Source organism: Pristiophorus japonicus, chromosome 11 (assembly GCF_044704955.1).
Source record: "Pristiophorus japonicus isolate sPriJap1 chromosome 11, sPriJap1.hap1, whole genome shotgun sequence".
Taxonomy (NCBI): Eukaryota; Metazoa; Chordata; class Chondrichthyes; family Pristiophoridae; genus Pristiophorus; species Pristiophorus japonicus.
Genome location: NC_091987.1, coordinates 27,630,958 through 27,641,555, shown reverse-complemented (window position 1 = coordinate 27,641,555; position 10,598 = coordinate 27,630,958). Strand labels below are relative to the sequence as shown.

At 50.6% G+C, this 10,598-nt stretch overlaps 1 protein-coding gene across 1 annotated transcript in view; it reads left to right on the top strand.

Annotated features, from left to right (window-relative positions):
- The first annotated feature begins 887 nt into the window (after nucleotides 1–887).
- Nucleotides 888–10,598, top strand: part of LOC139275520 (retinol dehydrogenase 13-like) — a 46,002-nt gene continuing 36,291 nt past the window's right edge. The window contains exons 1-2 of the mRNA XM_070892690.1: nucleotides 888–1,065; nucleotides 3,857–4,096. Of these exons, the coding sequence (XP_070748791.1) occupies nucleotides 888–1,065; nucleotides 3,857–4,096 (418 nt within the window). The remainder of the gene's footprint in view (nucleotides 1,066–3,856; nucleotides 4,097–10,598) is intronic.

Sequence of the window (10,598 nt, the reverse complement as noted above, 5' to 3'; positions counted from 1 at the left end):
AGATGTGATTGCACTGGAGAGGGTGCAGAGGAGATTTACAAGAATGTTGTCTGGACTGGAGAATTTTGGCTATGAGGAAAGATTGGAGATGCTGGGTCTGTTTTCTTTGGAACAGAGGAGGCTGAGAGGAGACCTGATTGAGGTGTATGCAATTATGAGGGGTCTGGATAGAGTGGATAGGAAGGACCTGTTTTCCTTGGCAGAGGGGTCAACAACCGGGGGCAGAGATTGGGGGGAGGTTTAGAGGGGATTTGAGGGGAAATTTCTTCACCCAGGGGGTGGTGTAGGTCTGGAACTCACTGCCTGAAAGGGTGGTAGAGGCAGAAACCCTCATCACATTTAAACAGTATTTGGATTTGCACTTGAAGTGCAGTAACCTACAGGGCTACGGACCTAGAGCTGGAAAGTGGGATTAGGCTGGATAGCTCTTGGTTGGCGCGGACACGATGGGCTGAAATGGCCTCCTTCTGTGCGGTAAATTGCGATGATTGTATGATGATCTTATTGAATGGCAGAACAGGTTCAAGGAGCGAATGGCTCACTGCGGCTAATATTTATGTTGTGAAGTAATTAAGGACGGCCAATAAAGGCCGGGATTGCCAGTGACACCCACATCCCAGGAATGATTATTTATGTTGTTACTGTTATATTAGGAGGGATTGGAGACGAGAGTCCCCTTCACATTACGCTTGACATGATTCCCATCTATGTCATTGCCCCTTTAACAAACCTAAATTTCTTTGCAAATTGTAATCAATAGTTGGAAAGCCAACAAAAGATTCTGAAGAAAATATGTTACCTGTCAAACCAGTAGAGCAAAACCATTCACTGCGGTACAATCAGTTGGACTCTGCACTCGGTGCCTCAGTTGATATAGTCCTGCCATCATGGAGCTGTCCCACCTCAACTCCGGGATCATTTCACTCGCCTCCCACCCAGCTTGGCTCATCATTTCAGTTGTCCTGTATTGCGTTGTCAGGTTGCAAAGGAGAGGTTGGTGGAGACCGAGAGAGTGTCCCGTGGATCTAACCGGGAAAACGGCCATTATCACTGGCGCTAACACAGGTAAGTGTCTGCAGCAGCTTGGCTCAGTTAGTAACACTCCCCCTTCCTGCCGATCAGAAGGTCATGGGCTGAAGCCTCTCTCAGACTACAGCCCATAATCCGGGCTGATCTTTCAGTGCAGTGCCGAGGGAGTGCTGCACTTGCACAGGTACTGCCTTTCGGATGAGACATGAAACCGAGGACTTGTCGCAGTTTCAGGTGGGTGTTAAAGATCTATATATGACTATATGGATGAAAAGCAGAGCCAACAATCTCCCTTCAATAAAAACCTTCAAATGCCTGGTATTAAACGCAACAGAATGTGTCGCAGTGTTTGGAGACAGAGGCTCACATGGAAATTAAGTTTCCATTGACTGCTTGAACGTGCCTGAGATGTCCCTGCCCATACTTGTGCAAAATCCAATTTGTTCGATCAGTTACTAGGCAACAAGCCTGAAGCATTGCACAATGTGCACAAATTCATTATAATATAACATTCAAAGGCCTTTGCAATGGTGCAGGAGGTTTATCAGGGATTTATTTTATTCATTCCTGGGATGGCCAGGCATTTGTTGGTCATCCCTAATTGCCCTCAAGAAGCTGCTGGTGAGACAACTGAATGGCTTGCTCGGCCAGTTAACAGTGTCTCACATTGGTCTCGAGTCACATATAGACCAGGCAAGGGCAGCACATTTCCAGATGGGTTTTTACACCAATCTGGCTGTTTCATGGTCACCATTAATGGCACTAGCTTTTTATCCCAGATTTATTTAATTAACTGAATTTAAATTCCCCAGCTGCCGTGGTGGGATTTGACCCCGTGCTTACGGATCATTGGGCCAAGCCGCTGGGTCACTAGTCGAGCAACATAGCCACCATGTCACTGCAGCCTTGTACAAGGTATGAGGGATTTCAGATATGAGCAGAGGCTGGAAAAATTTGGACTGTTCTACTTGGAACAGAGAAGGATAAGAGGTGATCAAATAGAGGTTTTCCAGATCGAGTGCGTCAATAACTGGAGGTCATGGTTGTTAAATCGTTGGAAGAAGATCTGGAGGGTATATGAGGATCATTCTTTTCACTCGGGAGTACTCATAATCTGCAACAATTTTCCTGCAAAGGGAATGTACAGGAACTGGAGGACGGGGAATGGACAGTTACTGGAGGATGGGGAATGTACAGGTACTGGAGGACGGGGAATATACAGGTACTGGAGGGTGGGGAATGTACAGGTACTGGAGGATGGGGAATGTACAGGTACTGGAGGATGGGGAATGTACACGTACTGGAGGACGGGGAATATACAGGTACTGAAGGGTGGGGAATGTACAGGTACTGGAGGATGGGGAATGTACAGGTACTGGAGGATGGGGAATGTACATGTACTGGAGGACGGGGAATATACAGGTACTGAAGGGTGGGGAATGTACAGGTACTGGAGGGTGGGGAATGTACAGGTACTGGAGGACGGTGAATGTACAGGTACTGGAGGATGGGGAATGTACAGGTACTGGAGGGTGGGGAATGTACAGATACTGGAGGGTGGGGAATGTACAGGTACTGGAGGGTGGGGAATGAACAGGTACTGGAGGGTGGGGAATGTACAGGTACTGGAGGGTGGTGAATGTACATGTACTGGAGGGTGGGGAATGTACAGGTACTGGAGGGTGGTGAATGTACACGTACTGGAGGGTGGGGAATGTACAGGTACTGGAGGACGGGGAATGTACAGGTACTGGAGGGTGGGGAATGTACAGGTACTGGAGGGTGGGGAATGTACAGGTACTGGAGGGTGGGGAATGTACAGGTACTGGAGGGTGGTGAATGTACAAGTACTGGAGGGTGGGGAATGTACAGGTACTGGAGGGTGGTGAATGTACAGGTACTGGAGGGTGGGGAATGTACAGGTACTGGAGGGTGGGGAATATACAGGTACTGGAGGGTGGGTAATGTACAGGTACTGGAGGGTGGGGAATATACAGGTACTGGAGGATGGGGAATGTACAGGTACTGGAGGATGGGGAATGTACAGGTACTGAAGGGTGGGGAATGTACAGGTACTGGAGGACGGGGAATGTACAGGTACTGGAGGACGGGGAATGTACAGGTACTGGAGGGTGGGGAATGTACAGGTACTGGAGGGTGGGGAATGTACAGGTACTGGAGGGTGGGGAATGTACAGGTACTGGAGGGTGGTGAATGTACAAGTACTGGAGGGTGGGGAATGTACAGGTGCTGGAGGGTGGTGAATGTACAAGTACTGGAGGGTGGGGAATGAACAGGTACTGGAGGGTGGTGAATGTACAAGTACTGGAGGGTGGGAAATGTACAGGTACTGGAGGGTGGTGAATGTACAGGTACTGGAGGGTGGGGAATGTACAGGTACTGGAGGGTGGTGAATGTACAGGTACTGGAGGGTGGGGAATGTACAGGTACTGGAGGGTGGGGAATGTACAGGTACTGGAGGGTGGGGAATGTACAGGTACTGGAGGACTGGGTCGGTCAGGACACAATGGCGGGTCTGGACTGAGCACGACTGTCCTTTTCAAATAGCCAGCACAGACAGGTTGTACGGAATAACCTTCTGAGCTGTGAGATTTCATGCTAAAGAAAGATTTGCCTTTATATCGCACCTATCACGACCTCCCGAAGCACTTTACTGTCAATGAAGTACTTTTTTAAGTGTCGTCACTTTTCGAATGAAGGAAAGGCGGCATCTAATTTTTGCACAAGTCCTGAATCAGAAGGTTGTGTGTTCATGTCCCGCTGTATTGTGGAGCTTCATTGTGGTGAGCCTTGTTTCCGTGTCCAGGGATCGGGAAGTCCATTGCACTGGACTTTGCCCAGAGAAATGCCCGTGTGATCTTGGCCTGCCGGAATTTGGAGCGAGGACAGAGAGCGGAGCGAGAGATCCGGCTCAGGTCAGGGAACAGTAAGGTTCACCTGTATGTTCTGGACACCAGCTCGATGGAATCGGTGCGGGAATTCAGCCAGCGGTTTAAGGAGGAGGTGAAACAGCTGGATATCCTTGTAAATAATGCAGCCTCTTCAGGTAATGTGATGGTCCTGAACGTGGAACAGTGTAGAATAATGTAGAACCCGGGGACAAGGGGAAAGTGGGGAAGGGTCTGGAACTCCTGGCACTTCAGGAGGGATTGCTTTGTGACAAGTTTACTTCATTTCCCAGCCTTTGGCAATGTTCTGTGGTTCAACGAGACATCAGTGGTTGGATAGAAATCTATTTAATAAATAAAACAGTTGACAATTGATGTGATCCTTGCAGCAGGAGAAGCTGAGTGTAAGACATCATTCCGACATACATGCAGGGGGCTTAGCTAACTCGGAACGTTCATCACAAGGGATTTAATAGCATTGCTTAAAGTAATACTGAGAAAATTGAAGTAAATTACGGAACATTTTCAATGCAAAATAGACGAATGTAAAGAGCAGTATCACCTGTATTCCTGCAGGGAGATCTTTGCGCTATATATTCAGGAGAATAATTAGTTAATATCGCGTGTCACCAGCTCATCATTTTAACATTTCAATGTTTTGTACTGTCTATTCTCAGTAACAGAACAGGTGAACAGGTTGGACAACATGCTCCTGGTAATTGCTGCAATAATCTCTTGAATGAGGCCAGGGAGGGCAGATTCAACAAGAACTTTGAAAAGGGAATGGGATATGTCGCTGAAAATAACTTTTATGGGGAAATGGCAGAGGGAGTGGGACGAATTGGATCATTCTTTCAAAGAGCTGGCACAGACAGGATGGGTGGAATGGCCTCCTTCGGTGCTGTACCATTGTATGATTCTATCAATAACTCAAACACATCGGAACCAGGCACATGGGCACAGGAGACCAGGCCGAGTGGGTGAACCTACTGCGCACCTTCCCAGGTCCGCTCCATTCCAGATGTCAGCGTCCATCCAATTCGATTCACGCGAGGTGATGTTGAGAGGTGGCTGAGTGCACTGGACATAGCGATGGCTCAGGCCCCTGAGAACATCTGGTCTGTAGTGTTGTATAATGAGAGAGGATAAATTAGCAATCATGTTGCGTGAGGCCCCTTTGAAAAGAGTGACCATAATATGTAGAATTCTTCATTAATTGGCAGAGCGGACAAGGGAGAACCAGTGGATGTGGTGTATTTGGACTTTCAAAAGGCTTTTGACAAGGTCCCACACAAGAGATTGGTGTGCAAAATTAAAGCAGATGGTATTGGAGGTAATGTACTGATGTGGATAGAGAACTGGTTGGCAGACAGGAAGCAGAGAGTCGGGATAAACGGGTCCTTTTCAGAATGGCAGGCAGTGACCAGTGGAGTGCTGCAGGGCTCAGTGCTGGGACCCCAGCTCTTTACAATATACATTAATGATCTAGATGAAGGAATTGAGTGTAATATCTCCAAGTTTGCAGATGATACTAAACTGGGTGGCAGTGTGAGCTGTGAAGAGGATGCTAAGAGGCTGCAGGTTGACTTGGACAGGTTAGGTGAGTCGGCAAATGCATGGCAGATGCAGTATGCTGTAGATAAATGTGAGGTTATCCACTTTGGTGGCAAAAGCAGGAAGGCAGAATATTATCTGAATGGTGACAGATTAGGAAAAGGGGAGGTGCAACGAGACCTGGGTGTCATGGTACATCAGTCATTGAAAGTTGGCATGCAGGTACAGCAGGCGGTGAAGAAGGCAAATGGCATGTTGGCCTTCATAGCGGGGGGATTTGAGTATAGGAACAGGGAGGTCTTACTACAGTTGTACAGGGCCTTGGTGAGACCCCACCTTGAATATTGTGTACAGTTTTGGTCTCCTAATCTGAGGAAGGACATTCTTGCTATTGAGCGAGTGCAGCGAAGGTTCACCAGACTGATTCTCGGGATGGCAGGACGGACATATGAAGAAAGACTGGATCGACTAGGCTTATATTCACTGGAATTTAGAAGAATGAGAGGGGATCTCATCGAAACATATAAAATTGTGACCGGATTGTACAGGTTAGATGCAGGAAGAATGCTCCCGATTTTGGGGAAGTCCAGAACCAGTGCTCACAATCTAAGGATAAGGGGTAAACATAGAAACATAGAAAACATAGAAACATAGAAAATAGGTGCAGGAGTAGGTCATTCGGCCCTTCGAGCCTGCACCGCCATTTAATAAGATCATGGCTTATCACTCCCTCAGTACTCCTTTCCTGCTTCCTTCCCATATCCCTTGATCCCCTTAGCTGTAAGAGCCATATCTAACTCCCTCTTGAATATATCCAATGAACTGGCATTAACAACTCTCTGCGGCAGGGAATTCCACAGGTTAACAACTCTTTGAGTGAAGAAGTTTCTCCTCATCTCAGTCCTAAATGGCCCACCCCTTAAGCCATTTAGGATCGAGATGAGGAGAAACGTCTTCACTCAGAGAATTGTGAACCTGTCGAATTCTCTACCACAGAAAGTTGTTGAGGGCAGTTCATTAGATACAGTCAAAAGGGAGTTAGTTGTGGCCCTTACGGCTCAAGGGATCGAGGGCTATGGAGAGAAAGCCGGAATGGGGTACTGAAGTGCATGATCAGCCTTGATCATATTGAATGGCGGTGCAGGCTCGAAGGGCCGAATGGCCTATTCCTGCACCTACTTTCTCTGTTTCTATGTTTCTATGTAGTGTTGGAGATCTGTGTACTCCAGCTCACCGTCCACAGTCCCAAGCTGTACCAGGACAGCCCTGACACTGGCCTCGAAGTGACAGTGTGTCAGATTGCCCAGGTACCACCTGTCCTCAAAAACCTGGATCTCTATCATATTGCAAGGTGTCTCTGCCCTGATCCCAGTCTGATCCCGGACTCTCAGTCTGATCTCAGTCTGATCATGGACTCTCAGTCTGATCCCAGACTCTCAGTCCCACTCTCAGTCTGATCCCGGATTCTCAGTCTGATCCTAGACTCTCAGTCCCACTCCCAGTCTGATCCCGGACTCTCGGTCCCACTCCCAGTCTGATCCCGGACTCTCGGTCCCACTCCCAGTCTGATCCTGCAATCTCAGTCTGATCCCTGTCTAATCCTGGACTCTTAGTCTGATCCCAGTCTGATCCCGGACTCGCAGTCTGATCCCAGTCTGATCCCGGAATCGCAGTCTGACCCCAGTCTGAACCTGAACTCTCAGTCTAATCCCAGTTAAATCGAAACTCTCAGTCTGATCCCAGTCTGCTCCAGGACTCTCAGTCTGATCCCACTCTGATCGCGGACTCTCAGTCTGATCCCAGTCTAATCCCGGGCTCTCAGACGCACTTACAGTCTGATCCCAGAGTCAATCCAACTCCCGGTCTGATCCCGAACTCTCAGTCTGATCCCATCTGTTCCCAGTATGTTTCCGGACTCAGTCCCACTCCCAGTCTGATCCTGGACTCTCAGTTCCACTCCCAGTCTGACCCTTTCTCAGTCCTACTCCCAGTCCGATACCGGACTCAGTCCTACTCCCGTTCTAATCCCAGAGACTCAGTCCTACTCCCAGTCTGATCCCGGACTCACAGTCTGATCCCATACTGATTCCGGACATTCAGTCCCAATCCCAGATTGATTCTGGTGTCAGTCCCGCTCCCAATCTGATCCCAGACTCAGTCCCACTCCCAGTCTGATCCCGGACACTCAGTCGCACATACAATCTGATCCCGGACACTCAGTACCACTCCCAGTCTGATCCCGGACTCTCAATCCCACTCCCAATTTGATCCCAGATTCTGTCCCACTCCCAGTCTGATCCCTGAGTCTGTCTCAATCCCAGTCTGATCCCGGAATCAATCTCACTCACAGTATGATACCGGACTCTCAGACTGATCCCAGACACTCACTCCCACTCCCAGTCTGATCCTGGACTCTCAGTCTGATCCCAGTCTCATCCCGGACTCTCAGTGCCAAATTCCCAGTCTGATCCCAGAGTCATTCCCACTCACGGTCTGATCCCGGACTCAGTCTCACTACCGGTCTCATCCGGGACTCTCAGTCTCACTCCCAGACTGATCCCGGACTCAGTCCCATTCCGAGTCTGACGCTGGATTCTCATGCCGACTCCCAGTCTGATCCCGGAGTCTGTCCCATGCTCAGTCCCATTCCCAGTCTGATCCCGAATACAGTCCCACTTCCAGTCTGATCCCAGACTCAGTCCCACTCCCAGTCTGATACCGGACTCCCAGTCTGATCCCGGACTCTCAGTCCCATTCCCATTCTGATCCTGGACTCAGTCCCACTACCGGTCTAATGCTGGAGTCTCAGTCCCACTCCCAGACTGATCCCAGACTCAGTCCCACTCCCAGTCTGATCCTGGACTCAGTCCCACTCCCAGTCTGATCCCGGAGTCTGTGCACTCCCTTTCTGATGCTGGACTCAGTCCCACTCCCAGTCTGATCCTGGAGTCAGTCCCAATCTCAGTCTGATCCTGGAGTCAGTCCCGATCCCAGTCTGATCCTGGAGTCAGTCCTGATCCCAGTCTGATCCCAGAGTCAGTCCCACTCTCAGTCCCACTCCCAGTTTGATCCCGGACTCAGTCAAACTTCCAGTCTGATCCCGGAATCAATCCCACTCCCCGTCTGATCCCGGAGTCTGTACCACACACGTTCTGATCCCAGACTCAGTCCCACTCGCAGTCTGATCCCGGACTCAGCCCCAATCCCGGTCTGTTCCTGGACTCCCAGTCCCACTCCCAGTCTGATCCTGTCTCAGTCCCACTCCCGGTCTTATCCTGGAGTTAGTCCCATTCCCAGTCTGATACCGGACTCTCAGTCCCACTTCCATTCTGATCCCGGACTCAGTCCCACTCCCAGTCTGATCCCCGAGTCAGTCCCACTCCCAGTCTGATCCCGGACTCAGTCCCATCCCCCGTCTGATCCCGGACTCATTCCCACTTGCGGACTGATCCCGGACACTCACTGCCATTCCCAGTCTGATCCCAGACTCTGTCCCACTCCCAGTCTGATCCGGAGTCAGTCCCAATTCCAATCTGATCCCGGACTCAGTCCCACTCCCGGTCTGATACGGGACTCTCAGTCTGATTCCAGTCTGATGCCGCACTCTCAGTCCCACTATCAGTCTGATCCCGGACTCTTAATCTTATCCCAGTATGATCCCGGACTCTGTCCCACTCCCAGTCTGACCCTGGACTATCAGTCCCACTCCCAGTCTGATCCCGGACTCTGTCCCAGTCCCGGTCTGAACCTGGACTCTGTCCCACTCCCAGTCTGATCCCGGACGCATTCCCACTTGCGGACTGATCCCGGACACTCAGTCCCATTCACAGTCCAGTCCCGGACTCTGTCCCACGCCCAGTATGATCCCGGAGTCTGTCCCAATCCCAGTATGATCCCTGAGTCTGTCCCAATCCCAGTATGATTCCGGAGTCAGTCCCACTCCCAGGTCTAATCTCGGACTCAGTCCCACTCGCAGACTTATCCCGGTCTCAGTCCCACTCCCGGTCTAATCCCGGAGTCAGTCCCACTCTCAGTCCCAATCCCATTCTGAACCCAGAGTCAATCCCAGTCCCAGACTGATCGCGGACTCATTCCCACTCCCAGTCTGAACCCGGAGTCTGTCCCACTCCCAGTCTGATCACGGACTCAGTCCTACTCCCGGTCTGATATGGGACTCTCAGTCCCACTCCCAGCCTGATCCTGTCTCATTCCCACTCCTAGTCTGATCCAGGAGTCATTCCCAAACCCAGTCTGATGCTGTACTCTCAATCCCACTCCCGGTCTGATCCTGGACTCAGTCCCACTACCAGTCCATTCCCGGATTCAGTCACACTCCCAGTCTGATCCCGGAGTCAGTCCCACTCCCAGTCTTGTCCCGGAGTCAGTCCCACTCCCAGTCTGATTCCAGACTCTCAGTCCCACTCCCAGTCTGATCCCGTACTCTCAGTCTGATCCCAGTCTCATCCCGGACTCTCAGTCCCACTCCTAATCTGTTCCGGAGTCAGTCACACTCGCAGTCTGATCCCGGACTCAGTTCCATTCCCAGTCTGATCCCGGAGTCAGTCCCACTCCCAGTCTGATCCCGGAGTCAGTTGCACTCCCGGTCTGATGCCGGAGACAGTCCCAGTCCCAATCTGATCCCAGACTCAGTCCCACTCCCAGTCTGATCCCGGACTCAGTCCCACTTGCAGTCTGATCTCGGACTGACTTCCACGCCCAGTCTAATCTCAGTGTCAGTCTCACTCCCGGTCTGATATCGGACTCTGTCCCACTCCCAGTCTGATCCGGGACTCTCAGTCCTACTGCCAGTCTCATCCAGGCCTCAGTCCCACTCCCAGTCTGCTCCTGGAGTCATTCCCACTCACAGACTGTTCCCGGAGTTAGTCCCACTCTCAGTCCCTCTCCCAGCCTGATCCCAGACTCAGCCCTACTCCCGGTCTGATACCGGAGTCAATCCCACTTTTCGTCCCACTCGTATGCAGGGAGACAGGGGGAAATAAAATGGAGGCAGAAGCAAAAGATAGAAAGGAGAATAGTAAAAGTGGAGGGCAGAGAAACCCAAGGCAAAAAACAAAAAGGGCCACATTACAGCAAAATTCTAAAGGG